We start from the raw sequence: 14,492 nt of genomic DNA on the forward strand, positions 1-14,492 counted from the left end.
AGAGGAGAGTGAGGATTCCCTTTGCCCTCTGGGGAATCCTCAGCTGTATTTTTTCTGGGAAACTGTTTCTTTTGTTTGGACTGTGCTTGCTTCCTTGCCACCTCCAGTGTTTTTCATACAGGCAGCTGGAGCTGATGTGAGCTTTCCATCAAAATCCTGATGCCTTTTGTAGTGATTGCTCTGGAGCTTTCCTGGGCTGTTTCCTTCATCAGGGCTCTCCTTTCAGTGCTCATTGATACAGGGGAGCACAAGGGGGAAGGAAAATGCGTTTTTGCTGAAGGCTGTGGTGTTGGTTTGATCTTAGCACCTCTAACCTTAAGAGAATTCAGCAGGCATTTGCTGCTCTGTGTTCCCCTCCTGCAGATGGTAGCAGTCAACTCCTCAAGTCCAGTTCCCCCAGGGATGTGGGAGGCCCAGGCCATAGGAGATGCTGGGGCCATTGGTGACTCCAGTGCAGAAAGCCTCTATGTTCAAGGTAAGCAGGCACAAGGGTAGCATTGCTCTGGGGTGTTGTTAATCACTGTGAGAGCAAGAAGGGGGTGAGAATTGACACAGAGCATCAGCAGCTCAATGCAGAGCTCTAACTGAAAGATCCCTTCCATTCTCAGCTTAAGCTCAAATAAAAATCCCAAAACCCCCCGAAACCAAAACATTTTTTGTCAGTGAATAATTTACTTCCAAAATACTGTTTTTGAGCAACAGGCTCATCTTGTGCAGAGAACAATATTTTGGCAGTAACATGGATGATGCTTTAACCAGTTTGGGGATGTTCTCCTTCTAATCCAAAGTAAACCATATTTAAACAGGAAATAAATAGAATATGTTTGTTCTTTATTTTGGGATTTCCCTCTTTGCTGGGTTGTCTGAGTGAGCAAAGACTCATCCTGTGTCTCTTTGTTCCTGAGTGCCCCAGGACTCTCACAGCCAGTATTTGGTTGGGTTTCCAGGCATGGAGCTGTTTGAGGAGGCCCTGCAGAAATGGGAACAGGCACTGAGCATCAGGCAGAGGGACAGTGCTTGTACCAGCACCCCTGTGCCCTGGGACAGCAGCAAACAGCAGGAGAGCATGTCTGAGAACATTTCAGAGGTAGGTCCCCACATGCTGAAAGGCCAGCTGGGTGCTGGAAGCAGTAAACAGTGGGAGGTTAAAAGGAGAGCAAATTAAGGGCAGAGTCAGGCCAGACTCTGTTTAAGAGCTGTCTGTATCTGCAGCTTCCTTATGCAATGGGAGTGGGTGTTTTTAATTTCTTTCTCTTTTTACTACGTCTCGCCCCCTCATTCCCCAGCGCTTCCATCCACCTTCCAGCCTGGTGTCACTCACTGTCACACGTGTCCTCCCGTGGCACAGCCTGTGCTGAGAAAAGGCTGTGATGAATGCAGCACTGCTCTGGCTGGCAGTGTTGTCTCTGTAACTTTTTATGCATTTAAAATGGAGAATTTGATGGTCACTGCCACTTGTGGGAGCTGGGTGGAGAGCAGAGCCCTGCTCTGTGTGTGTGGATGAGGAAAGCAGTGGGAATTTGGAGATGTGTACCTCACTCAGCCTCTGCAGCTGTAGAAATCAGGATTTTAGGACACCCCTTGCTGTCTGGGACTTGTGGACCCCACATGGAAGACCTGTGTTAAAGGAGATTTAAACTAGAATGGCTCAGTGACAGCCACAAAGCTAAAAAAACCTGCTGTAACTCAGGACTGTGAAAGGAGCTGAACTCTGAACTCTCCAGGAGTTCTCACTGGAAAAAAAAAAGTGTTCCCAGCCTTTTGTAAACAGAGTCTGGTGTAGTAAGTATGTGGGACATTTGTCTTTTGTGCTGGATCATATTTATCCAAGGCAAATCTGGATTCTGTTGTTGTTGGCTCTCCTTGAAGGGCCCTGTAGTGTTTCTAAAACTGCCTTAAAACCAGTTGATTCATTATGAAAATAGATTCTGTGCTTCTTGCTAATGCTCCTGTCTTCTGGGTGAGATACTCATGCAAACATAGGGGCATGAAGGCAAGATGATATTTAAGTCTTATTTTCCTCACACCTTTTTTTTTTTTTTTCCATCTTCCTGTTGTTTACAGCAAACTTTGCTTATGCCCAGCACCTTAATCTAAATATTCTGTTTTCCAGTTCTGGATATCCTGTTATATTCAACACAGGTTTCCTGATGCTATTTCTCCTGAAAGTTAGGCTAAAGTCAAAAGGCAGGACATTTAAGTGGCGTCCAACTTAATAAAATACCTGTTTTTTGGGGTGACAGGTTAAAGTTTTTTAGTTCTTTCTTCCCTTTTTAACAGGAAAACAAAGTAGTGAAGCTCAAAAGCCAGAGGGTTTGAGTAGGCTGTGTGGAAGCTTCCCTCCCCACGCATTATTAGCTGCATTGTAGGATTAATGACTCCTCTCTCTTTTTATTTTTAATCATTTAATCTGCAGACTGCAAATCCCATTTTTACTGAAAAAAAATTTCCTCCCGTATTTGTGCTGCCCAATCTGTCTGTGCCCAGCTGGCTAACTAAGGGTGGCATTTCTGTGTGTTCCAGGAGGAGTCCCAGAAAAGGGAGTTTGCTGAGAAGCTGGAGTCCCTCTTGCACCGAGCCTACCACCTGCAGGAGGAGTTTGGCTCCTCTCTCCCATCGGACAGCGTGCTGCTGGATCTGGGTAGGGCTGCAGTAAAATACCAATGTCCTGCCTTTTGTGTCTTTTCCATAAGCCAGAAAAGTGACAAAGTGGGAATGAAAGAGAGCACAGGAGCTAAGAGGGATGTTGGTCCATGAACTCCTACATGTGTGGTTTCTTTCTCTCCTCCAGAGAAGACTTTGATGCTTCCACTGGCGGACGGGTCCTTGCGGCTGCGGACGGATGATGAGGACAGCTCCACTTCAGAGGATTCCTTCTTCTCTGCAGCAGAGGTGACTGAAGGGTCACCTGTGTGTCACAGCCCAGTGGCTTGGAGGGAAGGCACAAAGGCAGCAGAGCCAAAATATCTTGGGAGAGATGATCAAACACAGAGCAACAACGCCAGGCTGGGAGGGTCATGATGGATGTTAGGAAATGATGGGGGAGGTTTTTCCAACCAGCACTTCCATGTTGTCTTCTTATCTGCTACAGAAAACATGCCATAACAGCTAGGAAAGTGCTGGTATCCATGTACGACGGCTTGGTGGTGTAAATTTTATGGAATATTGAGCAGTGTCAGAGCTAACTTTTAGTGAAAGGTGAAATATCTTTGCATGAAACAGTTGTCACTGACAAACTCTGCTAGCTGAAGATTCTCTGAAGAGGGCCCACCTTGCTTGTGTGCACTCGCTTGCGTGTTTGCAAATATTTAATGAGCTCATTTTGTTCTTCCCATGTCTCTTGTTACCTCTACAGCTCTTTGACTCTCTCCCCTTTGAGCAAATGCCATTCCACCTCTCCAAGCCAGTGGCAGCATATGAAGAAGCTCTGCAGTTGGTGAAAGAAGGGAAGGTGGCATGCCGGACACTGAGGTGAAGAGCCAGCTGGAGCTGTGGGACCTGGTATCCCCTGGGGCTCTGTGAACACATCACCTGCCTTTGAGCAGCCCCATAACCAGAATAACCCATTGGGGTCATAAAATCACAGCACCCTTCCTGCTGGTTCAGCCTTCCCAGGGAATTAACCCCAGATTTTAGGGACTCATGAGTTAAGAAAGAGTAATTGCCCCAGGAAATCAGTGATAGGAAGTGTGACTGTTCTGGGAGGCTGGCACAGTCCTGTACCAGCCTGGCAGAGCTGCTCTGTTCCCCAAGGGAGCTGGATAAAGGGAATGTGACTGTTCCTTTCTCCTATGCACAGACTGGGAATTTAGTTTTTTGTTTTTAGGGGACCATAGTTGTAGGAACACCAACATCAGAACTGGAATTTACACAATTCTTCCCCTTTCCCTCTAGGACAGAGCTCCTTGGCTGCTACAGTGACCAGGATTTCCTGGCAAAGCTGCATTGTGTCAGGCAGGCATTCCAGGTGAGAATGGCTCCAGGTTTCCATGGCACATGGTGTGCAGTTTTGTTTCCTGGGTTCCACCTTACTGAAGGTTAACAGCACTGGTGTGTGCAGCATTGCACTGCTTCGTGTCTTGCCCTTTTGGGGTTTTTTTTTCCCCAGCCTAGAATTTGAGGGTGTGTAGGTGCTCACAAGAGACATCTGTGTTCCCTTTGCAGGAGCTGCTGGAGGATGAAAGCAATCAGCTGTTTTTTGGGGAGGTTGGGAAGCAGATGATGATAGGACTGATGACAAAAGCTGAAAAGGTAGGAAGTTTGTGTAACAACTAAAGTGTGTCTTGGGCACAGGGATACTTGTTCCCCCATCCCAACCCAGAGCTTTTCCAGTGTGTTGGAAGAAGAGAACTTCATCTGCATGCTGGTGATTACTGTGATGTTGATGTCAGCTCAGATCCAAGTAGTTCAACTGGTTTGTTTTTCTGCTCTTCCAGAATCCCAAAGCTTTCCTGGAAAGCTACGAGGAGATGCTGCGTTATGCCTTGAAGCAGGAGACCTGGCCAACCACTCAGCAGGAGCTGGAGGGAAGAGGGGTTGGTAAAAACATTGTCTTTACAGAGCTGCCGAGGAGATAGAAGATAATCCTTGCCCAAATAGGTTGTGGAGATCCCATCCCTGAAAGTGCTCAAGGGCAGGCTGGATGGGGCTTGAAGAACCTGGTTTAGTGGAAGGTGTCTCTGCCCATGGCAGGGGGTGGAGCTGGATGGTTTTTAAGTCCCTTACAAGCCAAACCACTGTGATTGTATTACAATGCATATGTAGGAATGGCCCAGGTGGGAAAGACCTGCTGTTGAAATATGATTACATTGACTTCAGCTTCTTACATCTTCTTGCTTCAAACCAAAAGATCCCATATCTCTTTTTAAAACCTGTTCCCCTTACAGACTGTTCTGCTCCCTGGCAGGTGGTGTGCATGAGCTTCTTTGACATTGTGCTGGACTTCATCCTCATGGATGCCTTTGAGGATCTGGAGAACCCTCCCTCCTCGGTGCTGGCTGTGCTGCGCAACCGCTGGCTGTCCGACAGCTTCAAGGAGACGGTGAGTGAGGCAGGGAGGGCTGCTCTGAGTGTGGGACCAGTGCCAAGGCCAGGAAAGAGCACAGCCTCATCTTTCCCAGCTGAGCTGAATTCTCTCTTTATAATTGCCACGCTTTCCTGAAGTTCTGAACAACAGCCTTCTTGTGCATGGAAATTGTTTGCAGGAAAGCTTTCCTTATTTTGAGAGCATCTGGCTGGCAACCAGACTTATGGCTCTAGGGGATTTTTATCAGTGATGCCATGGAGATGTTAAAAGATGACAGCACCTATTTTTATGAATGAGAATAAAAGGGGCACAATGTAGGGGAAAATATGTGGGTTTTAGCATGTGGCCATTCATTCTGGCAGTACCTCAGCAGACATTGAAGCTCAAATTGCAAAGCTTTCCTTTAGTTCTCCCCCCCAGCTGTATTTTAAGACTGATTAGTTTGATAGATTGAGAGTAAAATGGCACTTTGTAACAGCTGTCTGCTTACAGAGGATTGTGGGCTGTTGGGCAACTATGTCAGATCATATTAACAATCTTCAAAAACCCTTAGGCTTCTCTGGAATGGATCTGAAGTGGCTAAATCTGCTTCCAGTTTGCTTTAATTTTGTCATTTTAAAAGGTTTTGGCACAAAAGGGTGACTGCTTTGATGTTTTGATGACAATGTGTTGGTAAACTTTGGGTTTTTTTAAATAACCTGAGTAACTAATGGTCTCTCTCTGGTAATTGTAGGCTCTAGCAACTGCTTGCTGGTCAGTTCTGAAAGCAAAAAGGAGGCTTCTGATGGTAAGCAAATTGAATGAAAAGGGAATGAATCTAATGTATTTGGGGCTGAAAAGAGAACACATACATCTTGACAAAGTGTGAAATCTTAGGTGGTAAATACTGAACAGAGTCAGGTTCTTTGTGATGCTTTAGAGCCCTGGGGTCCTGCAGTCACTGCTCCAGTGCTGTGCCAGTATTTTATTGAATCAGTCTGAGTTTATTCTCCTTTTTCTTAATGTGAGGATTCAAACAACAGTGTTGCCTGTCTGGAATTCCCTCTCCCTGCTCACAATACTGTAGGAATGGCCACAGACCCCAAGCAACAGGGGACTGCTCCTGAATTGTGCTTTCCTTGCTGGCAGCAAAAGGAAGGTTCAGGCACTGCTTCACTCCCCAGTGCCAATGCTAATTAGCCAATACTTGATGAGTTTCACTTAAATCTGTGACTTCCTAAAGTACCACAGCAGATGAGTTTATGGAGCAGGGGAACAGGAAGCCACAACTTCACAACCCTGGTTTTGCCACAGGGTCTGTGGCCTCTGGCAATTTTTCAGCTCAATCCCACAGCTGGTGTGACAGGGTTTGGCTCCTGAGATGGCACAGAAAGAAGGGAGAGAATTGGAAGCTCTACTGGTGCTGTCATGCAGTAGCTCTGCCTTGGATATTTGCATGTCCTTTCCTGGCCTGGTCAGCAGATTATAAATAGAGGCTATAAAGGCTGGCTGGTGATTGCTTTTAATTTTCTTCTGTTCATTTTCCTCTTGAAATAGCAATTTAGAAACATGAAGGTAAAAAGCTCTAGCCATCCTTCAAGGGATCTGAAAGATAAATGTAGTTTTGCAGGAAGAGATGTTCCAAATAGCTCTTAACTTCAGATACTGAAGCTTTCTGGCAGGAAAGTTGGTGGCTGATATGGAAGAAGCTGCTAATTCTGTCTGAGAATGAAGACCAACTAATTCTGTCCTTCCCTGTGACAGGTACCAGATGGCTTTATCTCTCATTTCTACTCCGTATCGGAGCATGTCAGTCCTGTTCTAGCCTTTGGTTTTCTGGGGCCCAAGCAGCAGCTATCTGAAGTCTGCAGTTTCTTCAAGGTGAGGTGTTTTTTGTGTGCCTCATCTGTGTGGGACTCCTGTCTGCTGGCTTCAAGCAGGAGATGCCCCCACACCTCCTACCCAGCAAAAGCTGCTGCTGTGTGCTCTTGGTGGCAGGTGAAGGAGGTCTATTGGAATAAGAATCCCAATATAACCAGTTAGATTGTGCCTGGGTCAGTGTGACCCTCGCTGCTGAGCCAAAGGTGGCTTCTGTGGTGCTTTACCCCAGAGATACCTTGGCTGCTGGAGATTGCAGCGGGGCACTGGTGCAAGTCCAGGCTTGTCAGGACTCCGTTTACCTCAGGAGAGAGAGCTTCTGGCGATGGTGAAGAGAAGAAAGGAGAGGATTCTGCTGGAGGTTTGCCAGATGTTTATTCCATGGTTACAGAGGTCTGAACCGGGGCAACTGCTGCCAACAGAATAGAGGCCACATGGTCTCATTAACCTTTTAAGCTCGGGGACAGGGGAAGGGGAGGGGACAGGTGAGCTACCAACCAGGTGAAAGGGGCAGGGTCTCAAGGGAGGATGACACTTAGACAGGCCAATGACCTCTGGGCATAGGGGCATCTTTTGAATCTGACTAACCACACGACGCCTTGCTGGAATCTTAAACCTGATTGACAGGGCTCACTCAGCAAGGGGGCGAGGGGGCAGGGAGAGAGGCATAGGCACACCTGGGAAGGGACCCGGAAGTTTAAAACACGACATTGCAACACACCACAACAGAGGTCTGAGCGTAACCTTCCTTTTCTTGCAGCACCAGATCGTGCAGTACCTGAAGGACATGTTTGACTTTGACAATGTGAGGTACACCACGGTGCAGCTGCTGGCAGAGGACATCCTGCAGCTGTCGCGGCGGCGCAGCGAGATCCTCCTGGGCTATCTGGGCACCGAGAGCGCCCCGGAGATGAACGGCGCGCTCCCCGCGGAATCCGAGCCGCTCAAGGACGAGCTCATCTGATGCCACTGCAGGAAAACACTTTTGTACAAGGACCTTTTCCTCCCAGACATGGATAAAACTACCTGCAAAGTGCAGCGGTGGCAGCAAGACTATGTGAGCACACAGCAATCTGGTGGGACCTTCTGCTTTTTGTAGCCAGTAGTGTTTGCTGGGATGGATCCAGGACCACTTGCCAAGTTATGGTTTGAATTTCTTCTTTGTTCCACCTTCCTCTCATTATTATTACTTTCAATGTTTCATATATACATTGTGTCCTGAACTGCCCGAGCCCAGATTTTTGCCCAATTCTCCTGAATAGGGCAATGGATGTACCTGTTTTGCCTTTGTGTTTTCTGGGAGGTGAATCCCTGGCGTTTACGATTGTGTGTGGGAACAGGAATATTGTTGGTAAATTCTCCACTTGACCATTAGCTTCTCAAGGAGGCTTTGCTTGCTTTGGGATTTTTATTACTGTTCTTCTCTACTGTGTTCCTACAGACACTAATTACTGCTGATTTGTACCATAAGTGTGATAACATATGCAATGTGACTAGCAAAGATTTCTTTCCTGGGGAGGAAGAAATAGTTCTGTAAAGCACTGAAGTAAAATGCCAGACTTTTGTAAGGAGTCTGAAGCTCTGGGGAAATTGGTCTGTTCCCTTGGTATTGCTGCTCTTTGGAGACCAGATGACGAGCTCTGTGTCCTGGTCATCCTTGCTTAGGAGGTTGCTGAGGTTTATGTTTGCCCCTAAGGCAGGTTAGTGTGAGGAGGGGGGAGGATTTGCATCTTGCCTGTGCTTGCACAAAGTCTTTGACACCCATCAAAGTGCCTTGCTGGATTTCAGAATGAGCCAGCAGCAGTTTTTGCTGGGTAGGAGGTGTGAGGTGTGCACAAGCAGGGGGAAGGGGTAATAACGTGGTGCCTATTGCTGCTGTGCACAGGGTAGTGAGAGGTGTAGGTGCTGGATGTGGGGTTATGTGTGTGGATAGTTGGAGAGCTGGGATCAAGCTTCTAGAGAGGAAATTACTCTTTACAGTCTGTCAGTTCTAGGAAATACAGCATAGTTTTGGGTGATGATTAGATGTGTGTGTGTAAGGTAGAGCTTCTCAGATGCTGTGATCCTGACTGCCCAGCCAGCTCCTGGAATGTGCCTGCTTTGGGATCTGAGCTGGATACTGGTGTAGGACAGCAGCAGTGGAGCCTGCTGGACTTAGTGAATCATAAAAATCACAGAATAATAGAATATGCTGAGTTGGAAGGGACACATCAGGATTGAGCCCAACTTCTGTCTCTGTACAGGACACCCCAACATTCCCACCATGGGCTGAAGGAGTTGCCCAAACTTCTTGAACTCTGTCAGGCTTGGTGCTGTGACCGCTTCCCTGGGGAGCCTGTTCAGTGCCCATCCACCCTCTGGGTAGAAAACCTTTTCCTGATATCCAACCTAAACCTCTCCTGACTCAGCTTCACACTGTGGACTTGAGGCAGTGCTGGCTTGCAGGACTGAGGTTTGCGATGGTTTGCTGAGTCCTCTGTGAGTACAATGCCACAGATAAAAGCAGAGATCCAGCCTGTGCCTTCTTCTGTTTCAGTCCACATACAGGTCCAAATCCAACCCTGGGAATGAGGAGGTCTTCAGGACTTGCACAAAAACATGAGCATCACTGTTTTTGTTCCAGACTGATTAGTTGCCCCTTGTGCCTGTTCTGGGTGAAAGACACAAGGCTTACCCGGATGTATTTCTGCAAGTGGAAAAAATATGTAAGAATCTGGAATTTCCATATGAGTGGAAAGTCAGTGTGTGGGCTTGGAGAATACAAATGCTTTCTTCCTCTTCAGATATCTAATGTGGATTCTGCTGGTAAAAGCAGGAAGGAAATAAACAGAGAAAAAAAGTAAACAGGAGGATGTAAAAGGAGCAGATAAATGTGCTGTGCCATGTGTTTTAGGGACACCCTCCCTGAGCAGGGAGGTGGGACCAGATGACCCACTGTGGTTCCTTCCAACCTGACCCTTCTGTAGTTCTGTGATTCCTTGAAATGCTCCTGAGTTGTTTGCAGGGGGTGCATGTAGAGCACAGTAACATCTGGTGCTCTGTAAGCACATCAGACTGATGTGGCTTATCCTGGAAACCAGATTAATGCAATAAACAGGACAATGCTGAGGCAGAAATTAGGAGCAGCTGCCCCAAGTGAGGCTGCATGGAATAAACTGTTATGAGAAGGCTTTAAGAGACAGCAGTTGAAACTAGGAAGGGTCTCTGAGGTGTCTTGCTCCTGGTAGTGTGCAGGAGGAAAAAAAATGGAGAATGTTGTATTAGCATGACACACCTGCTACATGTAAGCTGTGATTTGCAAGTATGGTATATTCTGAAAGCAAGTTACTTTGCCAAAAAAATAATGTTGAAAGTGCTTTGTGCTCCTGTATGGCTGGTTTAGAAGAAAGTCACTTCAGCAGCTTTTGTATAGTGGTTAAAAAGATGCTAAAATGTGAAGATTAATATAATGAGATGGACTGTAATTCTAAACAATCAGTGCTGTTAAATTTTGTTTTGTTTTTAGTGTTGTTTTATGTGTATTTATTTACTATTTTGAGTGTCTTTGTCCTTGGTTCTTGGGCAGCCTGCCTGTTTTGTGTACAGACAAAAACACTGGCTGCTGACTTTGGGCTTTTGCATCCTTGCGGGAGAGGATACTGAAGCAGGGTCCCCCTGAAGCAAACACTAACTTGCACTGTGGCTTTTTAAGCTGAGAAATTGTAAATTCCTTATCAATCAAATGAAGAAAGACTGTTTTATTACAGCTTGATGCTTTTCCTTAGCCCTTATTGCAAGTAGGTTACACATCCCTCCCAGTGAAGGTAAAGAGGAATCTGCCTCAGGAACATCCTCAGCTTCTTGAAGGTCGAGTTCTCCGCCTTCTCCCACCAGCAGTGACTTGGTCCTGCACCAGCCAAGGATGTTTGCCGAGACAAACTGGTTTTATCTTTACTGGGATGGATGTTAAACTTCTCTACACCTCCCCCTCATTTCATCGCTGCTTTTTGTCCATCCCCAGTCCCAGTCGAGCTCAAGAGGAAAAGCAGAAAGGTGTCTGCAGCCTCTGGAGGGAGCTTCAGGGATCAGGGGGTTGACAGGAGCTGTTCCTGTGGAAGAAGCTTTCCCTGGCCTGAGCAGTGGTGTCACTGCTGTGTTCAAGTCCTTCCACTGATCCCACCCAGAGCAGGGCCCAGCCCAAAAGCTGACTCTCCCACTCACCTGTATTGCAGGGTGGAGTTAAAGGGTGTGATGGAACACCTGCCTGCCCTCTGGCTTCCTGAGATCCCTAGAAAACCCTTCCCCAGCAAATTGTGTTTAGCAACAGAAATTCTTCAGTATTAGCAGCAGCTCTGTATTGGGTTAGAACCCCCTGAGATAAGATGTTCACCTTTTTTCATGATGAGCTCTTATTCTCAAGGGGTTAAATCATCCTGGGCTGACACTTACAAGATTTTAACACTGATGGGGATTTAAAGTGGCTTAGCAGCAATGAAATAAAATCCCTCAATAGTGTCTGATGCTTAAACAGAATTTAAAATATGCATGACTTTCATTTTTTATGTGGAGGTTGTAACAAGCTTCACCAGAGGTTAAAGTACATCCTTGGTACTTTAGTGTGTATGTAGAGACTATGCCAAATGGCTCTAGGAGGGTCTTTATGGTCTTTAAAGCACATTAATAAAAGAATTATGAGGAAAAATCTGCCTTGTATCTACAAGATCAGTGTGGCTTTGAAGAGCATGACTTTTGTTGTCTCATACAGGGAAGTGGGAAGGCAGGATTTTATTTATCCCTCTTTAGTAGAACATTCCTTTGCCATATCTGAAACTAATGAATGTAAACTTGTGCCTATTTTTTTCTTGATTTCCTAAAGGTGTAAAAATCTGTTCTTGTTTTGCTTTTATCTTTTTCTTTGCAGCTAATTTTTTAAAAATATCTTTAATCTTAGGATGTGGGCATTACAAGTAAAATAAAACTTTCCTTCATGATTGTGGTTTTTGTTCCTAAATTTCCTGGAGAAACATGCTAGAAACTCAGTCTTTGGTTTCTTATTTAGGTGACAGTTGTGGTGGCACCTCTGCTGCTAGTGATGGTATCAAACATCTTGCTGTTCCTAGGGCTAAAATGAGGAACTTGAAAGGTTTAAGTGTAAAGTTTTAAAGGGTTTGATTGCATGGGGAATCTTCCTGGCTCTGCTGGAAAGTCCACAGATGAAGAGGGCTATAAAATAAACAAAACTCCTTGTACTTTGAGCTGTGGTTGGAAAACTGTGGGGTTTCATTTTTCAGCTTTTTCTGTGGTGGTTTGGCTGTGTTGGGGTGTGGTGTGAGTAGGCTGTGATGAAGAGATAACAGAAATCCCAGTGAGGAGCAGAACCTCTTAAACATTGTCCAAGTTCCTGCAGCATTTACCAGCTTCCCAAACTCTGTGAAACCCAGACTACAGCCTGTGGGTTGGTATCAGAGCTGCTTATCTGCTGAGCAAGGCAAGAAAACCATCTTCTTGCTCTCCTGAAACAACTACAGTGGATTTAAATACTTTCATTTTCAAACGATAAAGAAACCAGACTGAATCAGATTGGCTGATTCTTCCACAGTGATTAAAATTTCATCCCTACGCTTAAAAACAAAAAAAGTAAAAACGTGTCTCTGTTAGCATGAATGCAAGCCTGTCATGAACTCGGATATATGCAAATAAAATGTTCATGGATAGGAAAATTTTTGTCTCGCGCCACACCCTGATCATTAGTTGAGAGAGTTAAAAGGAGTTTATCTCAGTTTCCATGGAGTCAGACTCCACACTCATTACAGCTCCAGAGCAGCTTTGTGCTTTCTTGTGTGAGGCACAGAGCAAAGGCTGCTCCGTGTATTGACACTTTTTCTCCTGTTCAGGAAGGAGTGGGTGAACACAGCAATGAAGCCCACAATTTTCAGTACTTGTCATGGTACATAGATCAAATGTAATCCACTCTGCCAGCATAACTCTACATTCAATAGCTTGGAAAGGAGGAGATTTATTTAACTTGAATAATGAAAGAAGTAAATCACTCATGCTCCCTCATAGCAGTCTTCTGCGATGAACTGAGCTCCTGCAGTAAATATTTTCTCTTTCTTGCCAAATAATAAGACTTTAATACTATTTTACTTCTTGAAATGCCAGGGGGAATGTCAGCTATGAAGAGCTTCTTGAAATTAATGGGACATAATCATAATTGAGGGTATATTACAACTGCAGGAAAAGGAGTTTTCTACCCTTTTTGAAATCTTAATTAATGGGCTGGAAATCCTGGTCCATGTGCTTCCCTGACACAAATTAAAGGCAATCCCATGCCTTTGTTGATCAATTCTTTTGGGCCTCTTGCATATTTATTTTTCTATATATTTTTTTTATATTGAATTAAGTTGGCTGTTTGGTCTGAAGGTGGATTTGTCTTCTGAAAGCTTTTCTGTCCAATGCTGTTCCATGTTCTGCTTTTCCTGAGGCTCCCCAGGTAAGTCTTATTTCTGGGGTCACATATGGGAACACTTCTTTTGGCTTGGTCTTCAAAGTGATTTCAGTAGTTAAGGTATTTGGGGGGGAAAATGAAAATATCACCTGGACCAGGTGTTTGCCTGGCCTTTGCAGAATCTTTAAAGGATTTTCTGCCAGGACTTAGGAAGAAATTGTTGCCTGTGAGTAAAGCCAGGTTGGACAGGGCTTGGAGCCACCTGGGCTAGTGGAAGGGGTCAAATGAGATGGGCCTTAAGGTGCTTTATCAAACAAACCATTTTGAGATTTGATGACTTTACTTCAGGTTTTTATTTTCACGTGTGCACACCCACACGGGAGCAGGTTGTTCTTTACACCTGCGGTTCCTAGGTGTTGTATAAAAAAATCCAAATATTCTCTTTCAACAGCGCTTTGGACATTACCAATAACTTCTGTGTGGGGCAAAGAGAAATGTGCCTGGGGTAGGGCAGTGATGTAGATGCTGTGATGTAGAGCTGAATGGAGTAATACCCTTCTGAAATTAACCATTTTCATTTAAATTATTTTTCTTCTTTTTTATTTTCGGTAGATTTTTTTTTTTTGTAACAGCAACTGTGGCGGCTGCAGAGGGCTGTGAGGGCAGCCTGGGCGGCACCAGAACGGGAACCCGCGGGGTGTGAGGGATGTGAGGGGAACCTGGGGCGGGTCGCGCCGGGTGCAGGGATGTGAGGGGAGCCCGGGCCGTTCTCGCCGAGGTGTGAGGGGAACTTGGGGCGGGTGGCGCCGGGCTCAGGGATGGGAGGGGAGCCCGGGCCGTTCTCTCCGGGCTCTGAGGGCAGCCCAGCCCGGCCATTTTCCCGCCGAGCCCCCGCCTCAGCGCCCCGCGCCCGCCGCGCCACCGCCAACGCCGATTGGCTGAGAACTAGCGCCAGGACGAGGTGCTGATTGGCCCATCCGCACGGCAGCGCTGGCCAATGACGAAACGCCATGCAGCCCGCCTTTCCTCCGACTGGCTGTGCCGCTCCCTGCGTCCGCCCACTGCCCGGCCGCGGTGCCGCCAGCCGATTGGCCGAGGCGCTCCCCGGGCTGGATGTTTAATTGGGCGGTACTGGGCTGCCCGGCGCCTCACCTGCCGCGCGCCGCCATTGGCCCGCCGCTC

At 46.4% G+C, this 14,492-nt stretch overlaps 1 protein-coding gene across 1 annotated transcript in view; it reads left to right on the plus strand.

Moving 5' to 3' along the window:
* MIGA2 (mitoguardin 2) overlaps positions 1–11,853 on the plus strand; it is a 15,315-nt gene extending 3,462 nt beyond the window's left edge. The window contains exons 4-15 of the mRNA XM_005490595.4: positions 364–475; positions 948–1,087; positions 2,524–2,641; positions 2,792–2,892; positions 3,356–3,471; positions 3,895–3,967; positions 4,165–4,251; positions 4,437–4,535; positions 4,907–5,041; positions 5,760–5,813; positions 6,770–6,886; positions 7,644–11,853. Of these exons, the coding sequence (XP_005490652.2) occupies positions 364–475; positions 948–1,087; positions 2,524–2,641; positions 2,792–2,892; positions 3,356–3,471; positions 3,895–3,967; positions 4,165–4,251; positions 4,437–4,535; positions 4,907–5,041; positions 5,760–5,813; positions 6,770–6,886; positions 7,644–7,847 (1,356 nt within the window). The 3' untranslated portion in view covers positions 7,848–11,853. The remainder of the gene's footprint in view (positions 1–363; positions 476–947; positions 1,088–2,523; positions 2,642–2,791; positions 2,893–3,355; positions 3,472–3,894; positions 3,968–4,164; positions 4,252–4,436; positions 4,536–4,906; positions 5,042–5,759; positions 5,814–6,769; positions 6,887–7,643) is intronic.
* Positions 11,854–14,492: the final 2,639 nt, after the last annotated feature.

This window comes from Zonotrichia albicollis, chromosome 21 (genome assembly GCF_047830755.1).
Source record: "Zonotrichia albicollis isolate bZonAlb1 chromosome 21, bZonAlb1.hap1, whole genome shotgun sequence".
NCBI classification, from domain to species: Eukaryota; Metazoa; Chordata; class Aves; order Passeriformes; family Passerellidae; genus Zonotrichia; species Zonotrichia albicollis.